At 36.3% G+C, this 15,745-nt stretch overlaps 1 protein-coding gene across 2 annotated transcripts in view; it reads left to right on the forward strand.

The window, feature by feature from the left end:
* MMS22L (MMS22 like, DNA repair protein) overlaps nt 1-15,745 on the forward strand; it is a 129,476-nt gene that overhangs the window by 95,389 nt on the left and 18,342 nt on the right. For both annotated transcript variants that reach the window (XM_019967329.2, XM_019967330.2), the window contains exons 19-21: nt 4,256-4,415; nt 9,556-9,725; nt 12,433-12,644. In XM_019967329.2, the coding sequence (XP_019822888.2) occupies nt 4,256-4,415; nt 9,556-9,725; nt 12,433-12,644 (542 nt within the window). The remainder of the gene's footprint in view (nt 1-4,255; nt 4,416-9,555; nt 9,726-12,432; nt 12,645-15,745) is intronic.

Genomic DNA, 15,745 nt, shown 5'->3' on the forward strand with positions numbered 1-15,745 from the left:
TAAACACCTTTGCCAGGGACCATCCTGGGCCAGAAAAGAATGTAAAAGTCAAGCACCCCACCGATCATATTCGAAGGCTCTCCTAATTTAATCCTATCCAAATTAATTGCTCTTTCACCACTCACTAAATTATAGTTACTTGCTAAATGCTAGATAGTATTCAGCGAAGATTTCTTAGGGACTTGAAGAACCAAAAGAACTAGTCCTTGATCTTAGTGAACTTTTACTTTGAGAATACAAGACATGCCCAGAGATTAAAATAATAAGATAGTATATGATAAGTGCCAATTAGTTGATAGGTCAATCAGCAGGTTAAGAATTCAGAGCATCTTGATATAAGAAGTTTAGATTTTATTGTGAACAGGTTTTATAAATTTTTAAGTAGGTATGATTTGATCAAATGACTTTAAGAAAATTGGTAATAAGAGAGAACAGAGTACATTAAAGGCTCAGGAGCACTAATGGCCAGAAACTAGTGGGATTTAGGAGGAATTGAAGATTGAACTAGGGAATCTTTGAATGATTAGGAAATACTGTGTTTAACTAGAAGAATGATGACCTTAAGCAGAGATCATGATTTAGGATGGGGCCATAGTAGGTGAGAAGCCCAATTTTAAACCTGTTGAGTTTGAAATTGTGTCAGGGGGTGCTCAGGAACCTCTCTCCCCCACCACGTGCTATGACTCAGAACTCAGCATATAGTTGTACTTAGGTCTATGATTTATCACAGTGAAAGTTTTCAACGTACAGTCAGCAAAGAGAAAAGGTACATGGGTAACATCTGGAGTAACCAAGCACAGCTTCCAAGAGTCCTCTTCTAGTGATATTACCCTGGACGTGCTTAATTCTTCCAGCAAGGAATTGTGAGAACATCTGGGAAATTCTTTACTGGGGGAACTCTTAAATGACTGAGTGCCCAGGAGTTTTTGGGGTTTTTTTAATGGGAGCTGGCCACCTAGGCCCTGTTTGTTCAGCACTTTTAAAAATCCAGATTCTCAGAAGGGAAGCAGATATCCAGCATAACTGTACTGATTGCACAAACTTTTGAAGCACAGTGAGCCATTCTTATCAGAAAATGATGGGGAAAAAAATCTAAGGTTCCAAAAACCAACACAGGGCCAACCTTGCATGTAAGCCTTTTAAAGATAGTGATTGGGACCTGCTATGTTAATTCTCCTTAGCAGAGAAATGATAGCATGGCATGAAAGTAGGGATAGTCAAGGCACTGAGAAATACACATCTCATAATTAGGTTAAGGCTAAACTTAGAGAAATACTGAAATCTAGGGCACTGGTTTTCTCAAAAGTCCTTTCATAGACTTCTAGGAGTCAGTAATTTTCAGGGGTTCTGTGAGCTCAAAAGTATATTGGCGTTTATACAAAGAACGTAAAAGCTGTAGTAGAAATCAACACCATGGCCCAAGATAGATACTAGTAATCATTATAATTTTCAAGGCTATGCAATCAAATGGGGAGAAAAGCCAGTTCACTTAAGAATATCACTAATGAAGCCATAAAGTTATTGATTTTAATAAATTTTGATGCTTGAGTACATGCCCTTTTTGTATTCTGTGAATGACAATAGGAAGTGTATTTAAAGTACATTTGCTGCACACCAAAGAAAGACTGTTTAAATAAGAAACACTTAAGTAATTGAGTTGCATGCTGAACGGACACTTCTATCATGAAAGAACAACTGACAAAATATGGTTATTCAGACCTGAGTATTTGGCAGATATTTTCTTAAAAATGAGCCTATCACTTTAAAGAAAGCAACTTTGAAATCACTTCAAAGACAGCATTTTTGCTGCTGCTGCTAAGTCGCTTCAGTCGTGTCCGACTCCGTGCGACCCCATAGACGGCAGCCCACCAGGCTCCGCCGTCCCTGGAATTCTTCAGGCAAGAACACTGGAGTGGGTTGCCATTTCCTTCTCCAATGCGTGAAAGTGAAGTCGCTCAGTCGTGTCCAACTCTTCGAGACCCTATGGACTGCAGCCTACCAGGCTCCTCCGTCCTTGAGATTTTCTAGGCAAGAGTACTGGAGTGGCTTGCCATTGCTTTCTCCAAAGCTTTCAAGAAAATTAGAATTTTGGAACACTTATATTTGCCACCAGGACTTGATAGTTTAAGACTTTTGAATAGCATTGGTGTTAACAAATAACGATTATTTGTTATATTAACAAATATGATTTTTAAAAAATACAGACAGTGAAATGTGTTGTCCAAATTGGGAACCAAAATTTTTCAGATAACAAGTACAGACTTTTTAGAAAGCATGCATGGGTGGAAAACATGCATTCAAAGCACTGGACAGACCAATGGCTTTTAATGTAACAGAGTAAGAATATGCATTAAAGTGACTTTGGATGGCATATTACAACTCACATTTAAGAAATACCACCTGTCAAGTTTCAGTATCAAAAAGGAATCCCACAATTATCTGAAAAATTTATTAAAATATTTTTTCTTCTTCCAGCTACATATATTTATGAGACTTGTTTGTTTTTATCTACAACATATGCAACAGATTGTATGCAGAAGCAGATATGAGAATAACTATCTTTTATTAAGCCAGATGTTAAAGAGACATGGAAAAATGTAAAAAAAAAAAAAAAAAGCCACTTTTCAGTACTTTTTTTGTTTGTTTTGGAAAAGGAAGTTATTTTCACTAAAAATATATTCTGGTAACATGTTTATAATTTAAAAAAATAATTTGAAATTTTATGTTGTAATTCCTAATATCATAAATTTCAGTGGATACAGTTCAAATAATATAATAATAAGCCCTTTAAGATCCTCAATTTTAAAGTGTATAACAGGAAACTGAGACAAAAAGTTTGAGAATTTCTGGTCCAGGAAAAGAAATATAGAAAACCAAGGGCAGAGACCTAAATGGAAAAGGTGATTCGTTGAGTATATATCTTTTGTTCTCACCAGTTCACTTCCTAATCACTCAAGTTCACTAGGCTTCTTATCTTTCCCTTTATTCTACGTTTTATCATCAACATGGCTAACTTGAATATCACCTTGGATAACTTACCTTGAGTCCCCATTTCAAATCTTCTCCAATAGTCTCAGTGGTCTTCACTTCTGCTGTCATCTATCCACTCCCATGACTAATCACTGAACCATGGCGTCACTTGGTGCATCTGAAAGTTTACTGACTGTCACCACTTCACTTTCCTTCCAACTCTTTGAGTGACTTCATCAGGACCTTCCTTTCCCTTTTTCCGAAGTCTAGCATCCTCTGATGGTCTCACTTTCTTCTCTATCTACCTTAACTAAACCTCTTGGAGGCCTCATTTCAACTACTCTTAACCAACACACTCAGTCTCCCATCCCTGTCTTTTGGTTACAGCTCTAAACCTTCAACTTTGGATCAGTACAACCACCTGGTTTCTTTCCTTTGTCTTATCTTCTCAGAGCTTCAGGAGAAAAACCACATAACCATGTATACTGGTGCCATTCATGTTCCAGTTTGGGTGATTGAAATTCATTGGAAGTTCTCAGTAGTGGCCTAGAAACATCACTGCTGTCCTCAGACCTCACCCATCCCTAGTCAGTTTTCTACTGATTCTTTTTGTGACTTCTCAGCTCTTGCTTATTCTCACCTTGTCACAAGTAGCCTCTCTCATATTTACCTCCTTCTTCTGACTTCATCATTATTATTTTACTACCTCATCTCACACTTCTCTGCCTCCCCATTTTGCCATTTCTACCCCTTGTACCTTTTTTTTCCTCTGAGAAAGTTAAGCTGGCAACTATTGGCTTATAAACAAAATTCTGAGGAAAAAATCAACTTATATCATAAAGCTGAACTTTATTTATGGAGGTCTGACTTGTAAGAGTTTATTAACCTCACCAGTAGGTCTTTTTTGTAGAAATTTTGTAGAATTCCCAGTTATGTGCTAGAAATATGGTGAGCCGTCCTGTTTGGCTCACCTAATGCCTAATAGGAAATTTGTAAGCTTCTTGTATATTAGTTCCATGTGTCTTCTAACTAATACTTGGCTGACTCATAATTATTGGTGAACTGATTTTTTTTATTCTTCCTTTAGCCTTTATTTTAATCATAAAAGGCAAGATAATTCTTTTTTCTGGATTTTAATTGCTGTGAACACTTATTGGAAAGTTAAGGATGAAGGCTTAAATGTCAGGAATATGTATGTGCATGTGTGTGTGTAGAAAGAGAAATTATCTGTATTTTTCAAAGTCTGTATTGTAGAAAACTAAATCATGTTTTTTCTTATTTATAGGCTGTTGGTATAACTTACGGGAATCTGCAGACAGTTTCTGATAAATCTGTCATGGTCACAAAGTCCTTAGAATACCTTGGTGAAATATTAAAATATATAAAACCTTATTTGGGAAAAAAAGTTTCCAGTGCAGGGCTGCAGCTGACTTATACGATGATGGGTATGTATTCCTGACTTTATTAAAACTTCCCTAGACTTAACCTGTGGTATCATGATGGATAGGAATATACTGATACACTGGCTAAGTCAGTGCTCTCCACGCAATCTTAAGAATAATCTGAAAGACAATGATTTAGTTTAAAATAATTCATGTTGACTTTCAAGTGTATCTGTGTCTTGCCCTACCTCCTTTCAGAACTTTTCTTCTTATGCTTGGTTAATACTAAAATTAATTATGATCAATAGAAAAAACACACCAACTCCAGCTTGCTACAGATATAGTCTGTTGTAAATCATTCACATTGTGAATGCCTGCATAATTAAAATGAACCTTTTTCCAACACTTATGTATGTTAGAATTTAAAACTTCAGAAAACCATTACTTCTTTTTATTTTTTTATGGTCTGCTCTGTATGAAGGAGGTCAGGAAAGGATTTATTATGGTGCTAAAAGATATTTATGCTTCAAATCTTGTTTCTCACAATATGTTTTCTCCTTTCAAAAAGAAAAGAAATCTTCTTCTGTGTCTGCGCTATAACAACAGAGGTCATCCTTCTTTAGGAAGTCAGTAATTTGAATATCTTTGTTCACTAAAACCTTGTTGCTAACCAAAAATAGGAACTGGATAAAGGGAAATGAGAAGGATTTCCTTAGAAGTTTTTATACAGAATTTAAGTTTACTTTTTTTCTCTGTGGCCAAAACCTTATATCTGTTCCCTTTGATCTTGTGAACATATGAATACACCTGATTTGGGCTGTCTGAAACCTTTTATCTTCGTTGTGAAAGATAAAGGAGAATGTGAAAATGTGTAAATATGGATGATGTAGGATGTAGTGAAAGCAATAGTAGCAATTTGGTCATTTTAATTTTAGAGAAAAATATAAGTGAGCATTTATTATAAATTTAACTTAGTAAAATTTATATTAACATGTATTTCAGCATTTAGGCTTATAATTTATTAGTTGCTATTGGATTTTTACCAAGCTAAATGTATGATTTTAGAAGGATGTCTTTATTTTACAAAATACATGATTATCTTATCAAGAACTGCAAAATCATTTGGATTGGTGATATGTAGACCTGGGACATTCTCCTTATGAAGAATTGGGGGGGCCTTTGTTTTGTTACATGCTTGATTTTTTATTTAATGGCCAGGGGATATGGTATTCTTTCCCTTTGTCTAGCCCTCAGAGTTTGGGAATAGAGTACACTGCTATAATGTTGCCCGTTTAGTCACAGAAATTAGGAACAGATGTCTTTTACGGGTAAACAGGTTTAGAAGAAAACAGAGAAGAGCAAATACAAATTGTTGAGAGCTGGAACCTGTTCTGGGTGTGTTGGGATATCACATCATCTAGAGTGAAAGAAAATTAACCACCTAAACATCGGTAGTTTGTTTACCTGGCTGGTTCCTCCCTGGGGATAAATGCCTCTGCTATTCAGTTGCACTGCTGCTAGTGGAGGCACTAACTCTTGACAGCATCACTCCAGACTAAGGCATCTGGGGTCTTAATCGTCTCCAGGTAATTTCTGAGAAGGCAGGATTGATCTCTCAGTAGTATCTTCAACTTTCCTTCCCTTTATGTCCTTTTTTTTTTTTTTTACCCCTTCTTTATATCTCTGGCTTTTCTGTTTCCATGACTTTACTTTTGATCATGTTTCTCTCTTGGGATCCTTCTTCCCCTTTGATCTTTCAAATTGAAATTCTACACATGACCCTTCACTGTCCAGCCCAGAAAGACGTGCTCTCCCTGACTCTGCTTCACCTGTCCTTCTCTTCTGACTTTTTTTTTTTTTTGGTAGCTTTCCATTTGTTACAGTTTGTGTACTTGATATGCCTCCAGTAAAATTTAAACTTGCTTATGGTTATTGGCCATATCTTATTATTCCCATCATCGTGTTGTATTCTGAACATATAAGAACATTTAATGAGTGTGTATCAGGCACTGATTTGGGAACTGATGATATAGTGGTTAAAGAGATTCTCCAATGTAGAGGATGGCATATATATTAACTATTTCTGAAACTTAATAACCTTAAATATAAATCTAGCTATTTATTTATACACTATGTAGTGTATTTTGTAGTGTTACTAAATGAGCAAAGTTGCTTTCTGTTAACTACATCTAAAAATATATAATGATCTAATTGTCTTTTTTTTTAAGGCTTAATATATACATAGAATAGAAAATAAGTAAATACATAAGAACTCTTATATACATAGAGTAGAAAATAAGTTGGAGAAGGCAATGGCACCCCACTCCAGTGCTCTTGCCTGGAACATCCCATGGACGGAGGAGCCTGGTGGGCTGCAGTCCATGGGGTCACTAAGAGTCAGACACGACCGAGCAACTTCACTTTCACTTTTCACTTTCATGCATTGGAGAAGGAAATGGCAACCCACTCCAGTGTTTTTGCCTGGAGAATCCCAGGGACAGGGGAGGCCTGGTGGGCTGCCGTCTATGGAGTCGCACAGAGTTGGACACGACTGAAGTGACTTAGCAGCAGCAGCAGAAAATAAGTAAATACGTAAGAATTATTGTGGTGTGGCTTTCAATTGTCAGAATATATTCCCCACAGTTTTCTTATATTTTCAGCTTTATCAGTAAGTAAGTAATAGTTCTTGGTGGTGGTTTAGCCACTAAGTCGTGTCCAAGTGTTGCGACACCGTGGACTGTAGCCTGCCAGGCTCCGCTGTCCGTGGGATTCTCTAGGCAAGAGTACTGGAGTGGGTTGCCATTTCCTTCTCCAGGGGGTCTTCCAGATCCAGGAATCGAACTCAGGTCTCCTTCATTGCAGGCAGATTCTTTATTGACTGAGCTACAAAGGAAACGAAAATGAAAGTGAAAGTCGCTCAAACCTCTCCGACTCTAGCCAGGAAAAATACTTGGTTTCTTACAAAGCTACTCTGTGTATTTAAACCTTTTCCAAAGTTTTTTACTTAAAAAATTTTTCCTTTGCATTTTTAGTTCCACACACCCTTGAATGTTCTTTCCTGAAACTTTCAGTTAGGGGCTTGATAGCAGTAAAACAAATGTATCATCTCTACCTTCTATGAACTCATGAAATTTTAAGTCTTCGTCAGTGTTATTACCATTGCAGAAGATAAAATACAAGGGTAGATGAGGCGTTTTCAGTTGGAAGGTCCTTGCTCTTTATAAGTTAGTACCTGTGTGACACTTAAGAGTGATATGAATCATTTCAAATGTTGGTGATGATGGCAGTTCCTCTTACCAGTGTATTAATGTGTTTAGAATGTGAGCTCTTCTTACATTGCTGTCATCCTCAAGATTTTCACCTACTGGAAAAATGAGCAGCAGGCCAGCATTATTTAAAATATTGCTAAGTGAGCATTGTGTTTCTTATGATTGATTATTGTATTTCCTTTTACAAAAGATTAATGTTGCTATTTGTTCTTAGAAGTGATTATTGGTTGTTGTTTTTTAAAAAACTATATTCATCTCTAAGCATATTTTTGTTTTCCTTCAGAGCTCGAATTTTAAACTTTCTGTTATGTGGAAATGACCTTGAATTTTATCTTCTTTTTTGCTTTTCTAAGATGAAATAAAATATAAAAGTTTATGCAGCAACTGCTGTTTGGACAAGTGCTTAATGATCTCCTTTTGAATTAATATTTTTCAGTAAAAGAGGCCTCAGTAGCAGTAATATACTCTAAAGGGAAGTATATATCTGCCCTTAATTACATTATTAAGCAAAAAGTGCTCATTTGTTGTTTTACCATCATTCAGTGTAGCAGTTTTTTGACAGACTCCTACCATTAGGAAACCATAATACAGTTCATGTAGTAAAGAAGTCCATTTCTCTTCTTTTAGAATCAAAATTTAAATTCAGTGTTTGTGTTAAATAGCTAGAAGTTATAAAAACTGAAGTTCCAAGAGGTTAAGTGATTGCTTCAAGATGTTACAGCTAATCTTTTTTCCTACTTCAGCAATTAAATTTAGTGATCCTTCTTGTCGCAAACTGGGTTCAGACAGCTTGTAAATGTAATTTAAAATCCCACTGCTGGGCATGCATACTGAGGAAACCAGAATTGAAAGAGACATGTGTACCCCAGTGTTCATTGCAGCACTGTTTATAATAGCCAAGACCATGGAAGCAACCTAGATGTCCATCAGAAGATGAATGGATAAGAAAGCTATGGTACATATACACAATGGAGTATTACTCAGCCATTAAAAAGAACACATTTGAATCAGTTCTAATGAGGTGGATGAAACTGGAGTCTATTATACAGAGTGAAGTAAGCCAGAAAGAAAAACACCAATACAGTATACTAACGCATATATATGGAATTTAGAAAGATGGTAACAATCACCCTGTATACGAGACAGCAAAAGAGACACTAATGTATAGAACAGTCTTTTGGACTCTGTGGGAGAGGGAGAGGGTGGGATGATTTGGGAGAATGGCATTGAAATACGTATAATATCATATATGAAACGAGATACCAGTCCAGGTTCGATGCACAATACTGGATGCTTGGGTATCCCCACTGGGATGACCCAGAGGGATGGTATGGGGAGGGAGGAGGAGGAGGGTTCAGGATGGGGAACACATGTATACCTGTGGCGGATTCATTTTGATATTTGGCAAAACCAATACAATATTGTAAAGTTTAAAAATAAAATAAAATTTTAAAAATAAAATATAAAGAAGTAAGACTATGAGTAAAATTTACAGTAGCATGAAGAAGCCCAGGGAAAAGTGAATATATACATAAAAGCATAATATATGGTGTTACAGTGTTCTTAAAGTTGACTGCAGATTAGCCTCTGAGTTTCCTAGCAGCCTGAACAAAAAGAGAGAGAGAGAGAGATCTGGCTAATGGCAACATTCAGTCTATAACTTCACATAATGTATAACTACACGTTGTGTGTATGTATTAAATGCCAGTTGCTCAGGAAATGTATGTTTTTCTTGGCCCAGAATTCTGAGACAGTTGCCTCTTCAGTGAGATACTTGGCATATGTCTTTTGACTGTTAATATATGTTTCTTCCTATTGCCAACTTTAACTTGGTCCTCTGTGTTTTAAATATACTTTTCTTTTTTTTAACTGGAATGACAAAATTTTCTGGTTAGAGGATAACCATAATTTCTCTTACCACTCCTCTTTGTTAGGAACTCTAGTTAAATCATGGGCACTGATCTTTGCCACCTCTAAAGCCCAAAAATTACTATTCCGGATCATAGACTGTTTACTGCTGCCACATACAGTATTACAGCAAGAGAAGGAGCTGCCTGCACCTATGTTGACTGCAATTCAGAAGAGTCTTCCTTTGTATCTCCAGGTATAGTAAGTGTGGCTGCTTAAAAGGAAAAGGAAAAAAAAAATTGACACTTGCCTTAAAGCAGTTTACTAATTGCAGATTTCAAAACTATACGTTATATTCCTAATGTACATGTGTGATGATGTATTTCCACTGAATAGGTTTAAAATTCTTTTGTGTTGAGCTCTAAAAACAAAGTTGAAAGAAGCAAAACCTCCATTCTCAAGAAGCTTAAAATTGAGCGAAGAGACTGACTAGCGTAGACAATCCAGCATTTGCTCAGTATTTTCCTCAGAGGCCTCTGCTCTCTGTCAGCCAGACTGGGCTGAAGGGATGCAAGAGAAGATAACTGTAGTAAAGAATATCAGGTGTTAAAGAGCAGAGTGGATAGGACTTGAAGGACTGTTCCTGTAAGAGGGAACAGCACGTGGAGAGCATAAGCTATAAGAAAACATGACTCATGGGGAAAGGCAAATACTTCTTTTGTGGCTGGAGGCTCATAGAGGAGGAGCCACATAGTAAGAGTTTTGTGTACTTAAGAAGTTTGGACTTGCTCTTGTACAAGGGGAATGTTGTTGGATTGTGAGCAGAGAAGTGGGAGAGACATACCATATTTAAGTTTTAGAAAGGTGATTCTGGTGGCCACATTTAAGCTGGTGAGGAGGTTAGATTTAGTTCATTATCTGAAGGTATGGAACTAAGGCAGTGGGTACGGAGCACGCAGCAGATTTTAGAAACGTTTAGTATCACCAGTCACAGAGTTGCTGAGCATGAGTGTTGCAGAGCAGCAGAAAGAAGTAGAATACTTCTTAGCTTCCGTGGTGGCTACTTATGTCAATAGTTGTGTGGAGCGCTTGCCCCACCGTGGCCCTCTGATGCCAAAACAGTTCACGTAATAAAAATTCTTAAAAACTTCCTAAGTTAAAAAAATTTGTTGAATTATCCATTTGGCAGAACTCACTTGGAGCTATATCTTTAACTTCTTGAAGGTATAAGCTCTTCTCATCAGAATCTTTCTTAAAGTATTCATTTAGTATTTTATCTTCTGATATAATATGCTTTTCCTCAAACAGAGCATGAAAGAAATGGGTGGGGAGTCCACTGTTTTGTTTTTTTAATTGTTGTTTAAGCGCCTATGTTTTAACAGCTTTGTACTCTTTTTCATTAGAAATAAACTTTCAAAATTTCTTACTGGACAAATACCATTTATAGTTAAGATAGAGACATGACAGTCATTTCTGATTATTTCTCTGGAAAAAATACATTGTGAAATCGCCAAGGTACCAAATTGTAAGTGAACTTTTAGAGCATAATTTGTTGCTCTGTTGGTGATTATTTAGTAAAATGCAATATTTAGTAATATTAGCAGAAAAATTTTTTTTCTTAGGGTGTTGATTTGTTTCTAAGTATCAAACACTGCAATCCATGTGAAAGTATCTCATTAACTCTATACAAATACAATGGTTCAAATCAACAGACGTATAATAAAACATTGTGAGTTCTGTTTGACCATGAATTTATCAAACTCTTCTCTAAACCTCAGTTTCTCCAGCAGATATAGCACTAAGTCAGTGAGGATGTTTTTTGAGAAATTTAAATGAAATAATGAATACAAAACATGTGGCACAGTGCTGACATATAGAAAAACCTCAAAATCAATTGTCATTATTCCGAGTCTTAATCTTCTGCATTTCTCTCCTTTTGTTATTTTTATTTAAAAAATGTATTATGTTTCTTAACATTGAAAATTTTTAGCATAAATTTTATAGTCTTGTTCAGATAGAATGACCCGTACCATAAGTTTTAAAATAGACCTAACGTGGGTGGGATGATTTGGGAGAATGGCATTGAAACATGTATAATATCATATGTGAAACAGATCGCCAGTCTTGGTTCGATGCATGAGACAGGGTGCTCGGGACTGGTGCACTGGGATGACCCAGAGGGATGGGAGGGGAGTTCAGGATGGGGAACACATGTACACCCGTGGCAGATTCATGTCAATGTATGGCAGAACCACTACAATATTGTAGAGTAATTAGCCTCCAATTAAAATAAATTTATATTAAAAAATTAAATAGACCTAATGTGTATTTTACAACATTGTAATTACATATATATTTCATTGATGATGGAGAAGGCAATGGCACCCCACTCCAGTACTCTTGCCTGGAAAATCCCATGGGCGGAAGAGCTTGGTAGGCTGCAGTCCATGGGGTCGCTAAGAGTCGGACACGACTGAGCAACTTCACTTTCACTTTTCACTTTCATGCATTGGAAAAGGAAATGGCAACCCACTCCAGTGTTCTTGCCTGGAGAATCCCAGGGATGGGAGAGCCTGGTGGGCTACTGTCTATGGAGTCGCACAGAGTCGGACATGACTGAAGTGACTTAGCTGTTCATTGAAGAGTGTGGTGGTGAAGTTTTCTCAAGATGAGACCCAGAAGAGAGCTTCATCTGTCTTCTTACTTTTCTCCCCTGCTTCCTCTGGGTATGCCCCAAACACATGTGTTCGGTTAGGTACCATTGCATAAGTTAACCAAACTCAGCTGTTCCCTGAGCTTCATACAAACATTACCTGTTGATTATGGAAGGTGTTCTTGTTGACTGTGTTAAGTTACGCATTCTGATATATAAATATCAATGCTGGGGGCAAAATTAGTAACTTCCTAATTTTTTTTTTAAACTTTATCTTTTAGTATTTCTTTTTTTTTTTTTCCTCCTGTAGGGCATGTGTATTGTGTGTTGTCAGTCTCAAAATACAAATGCCTATCTGAATCAATTGCTGGGGAATGTTATTGAGCAGTATATCGGGCGATTTCTTCCAGCCTCAGCTCATGTCTTAGGTCTTGGACAACATCCTGTTTTGTTGGCATTGAAAAACTCAGCCAGTGTTCCACCGATGTCATTGCTAAAGAAATGCATTGTCCATGTCATAAGGTACATCTAAATATTAAGAATAAGTGGTATTTACAATGTATTATTCTCTATTAAAAACAGAATAGTTTTTTATTTTCTCTATTAAATAATAAATTTCTCTAATAATTTTCTGTATTAAAAAATAACAGAAGTATTGGCAACCTGTAGGATTCTATCTCAGAATTTATCAGAATGACTTGGCAGCCTAAGACAGAGCTCTTTAAATTGTTTTCTCTGAATTGCTTGTTTTCTCTGTATTGCTATTATTTTTCTTATATATGTCCTGCTGCTGCTGTTTAGTCACTAAGTTGTGTCCAAATCTTTTGTGACCCTGTGGACTGTAGCCCACCAGGCTCTTCTGTCCATCTGGGAAGTCCATATATGTATATGTCATATATATATATATATATATATATATATATGTATGTATGAGAAGGAAATGGCAACCCATTCCAGTATTCTTGTCTGGGAAGTCCCATGGACAGAAGTGCCTGGTGGGCTACAATCCATGGGGTTGCAAAGGAGTCAGACATGACTTAGCAACTAAATAACAACATGTATATGTATTATTTTTTATCAGTTAAACACTGATTGTATTTTGTACTGTATAAAATGAAGTAATTATAAGAGATAGTTAAGTGAAAAGAAGAATGCTAACATGAAAAAGGAAGCAATATGAAGTCATTTTTCTTTTAGTCTTCTCTGTCTTAATAACTGTTTTATTACTGGGCAAATGAATCAATGAAACTTTTTAGGTTTTCTACTAAACTCTGTATCTTCTAACTGCAACATTAGAAACCACCTTTTTTTTTGGTATTCATTGAAGTATTTAGCTTCATATGAAATTAGTTTTTAAACTTTTAAGATGCTATGGTGATATATATTATTCTTAGTGGTTTTTTTTTCTGTGTTTTTAATGATCTGATAACTTTAATATCCTAATATTATCTGTCACCTCACATTACAGAATTCCATGTCTGAGATCTATTCTCCCTCTGACTTTCTCTGTGTGTTCCTAGTGTTCTGTTACTCAGGTTTGAAAGCTTCATATTCTTTTGTTTCCTCTCCCTTTTCAACCTTTGGCAAATGATCATCTCCTTCCCTTTTCACATCCCTTTTTTATCACATTATACCTACATTATAGCCAGAGTCTCATAACTACTTTCACTATCTCTAGTCTTAATGGCACCCCACTCCAGTACTCTTGCCTGGAAAATCCCATGGACGGAGGATCCTGGTAGGGCTGCAGTCCATGGGGTCGCAAAGAGTCAGACACGACTGAGCGACTTCACTTTCACTTTTCACTTTCATTCATTGGAGAAGGAAATGGCAACCCACTCCAGTGTTCTTGCCTAGAGAATCCCAGGGACGGGGGAGCCTGGTGGGCTGCCGTCTATGGGGTTGCACAGAGTCGGACACGACTGAAGCGACTTAGCAGCAGCAGTCTTTTCTTCCAGTCGCACCTAAACAATTCTTCAGAATACTTTTCCTAAAATGTTTTTCCAGTATGACACTTCCTTACCCTCAAACTTTCTTTGTTTGCTGTCCATGATCTGTCACTTAACTTTCCCATATATATGTCATCATATACAAATCCTAATGATATTGGTTTAATTATCACCCTTCCAAAATACTTCACCATTCCCTATATCACAGCTTTGTTCAGACCATTTTCTCCATTAAAATGCTATCTACTGGGATACATACTCCTAGGCTTTATGAGACCTAAAATCTCAGTGTACCATGACACTTCTTTCCTTCTTCTGGAGCCTTGTGCTCTGTATAATTCAGTTCTCAGAATCTTGATAGTTTTGCCTAACTTGTATATGAATTTTGCAGCAAGATTATAGTACTCTACCACTGTGTTTGAGACATTGCATAGGTAATTTTAGTAAACCAAATGGCAAGTGCTGAAATGAAATCAAATCTTTAAGACCTTAAAGCTGTTAAAGCCCAATGTTTAAGACCCTGGCTACTTTCCTTGACTTTCCTCTTTACTTTGTATATAGTGAAAATGTTTTTCTTACTGTTTCTAGTTGAAGACCTAAACAAGTAGCAATTCCTTTTTCTTTTTTTCTTTTCACTCAGGAAAGACATAGAGACTGTCTCCTATGATTTCCTCTATTCCAAGCTTCTCTACTCCTATAATTCCCTAGCTTAGGACTCCTTCTACTGAATTCCCAAGAATTCTGGGATTATCTTCCAAAGCACCTATCACACTATAATTGTTCTTTTCTTCTTTATCTAACTTTTCAAATGGACAGTGAGCCATTGCTTTCAGAGACCATATTTTACTTTCTTGTTCTTAGACTTGTACCAAGCATACCACATACTTAATGAATGTTTGTTCTAAGCATTAGAAATTCAGCATTAAACAAAACACATGAAACAATTGACCTCAAAGAATGAATGAATTTTCTAATATGTAATATTTGTTGGAAATCATTGTATGGAGTAGAAATGATGAAGGCATATTTCCACCCTTAAGGAATTTATAATAGTGATTTCTGTGCCTCATTTTGGCAAATTATATCTCTTCGCAAAGTATATGTAGATGTCTGGTTTAGATTTAGCTATATTTGACACTTTTTCATATTGTCTAGACTTTTTAGAAACTGTGCAATTTCCACTTTGCATTTATTCACATAAAAAACTACACTGAACACCTGCTATGAGTTGAGACCTATTCTAAGAGGTAGAGATACAAAGATGAGGCAGGTGAGTTATCTTTATGACCTCTGAGTTCAAATGATAGAAGTTGTCCTGCTTTAAAAGAAGATATTAAATCCTAAATTCCCTCTCTAATTCTTTTATTTCATAAGGGAAGGAAGGATACAGGTTGGAATGGAAAGATGATTTCTAGTATAGTTCTCTTATTTGGAAAAATAAGACTCCCTTTCAAATCCATAGATAAATAAATATGAGGAGAGAATCTTTATGCAAAGTCAAATTAAGAAAATGTATCATTGAGGAGCTCATAGGGGAGATCAAGCTTACATTAGAAAGGAAAAAAATTAACAGATTTTTATTAGATTTTGATTGTTTATTTTAAGACCAGGTTGCTTCATATTTGGTTTGTATCTGTATTCTGCTTTGGTCTTTATAGCATGCCAGTAGGATGT

The sequence above is a fragment of the Bos indicus genome, chromosome 9 (genome assembly GCF_029378745.1).
Source record: "Bos indicus isolate NIAB-ARS_2022 breed Sahiwal x Tharparkar chromosome 9, NIAB-ARS_B.indTharparkar_mat_pri_1.0, whole genome shotgun sequence".
NCBI lineage: Eukaryota > Metazoa > Chordata > Mammalia > Artiodactyla > Bovidae > Bos > Bos indicus.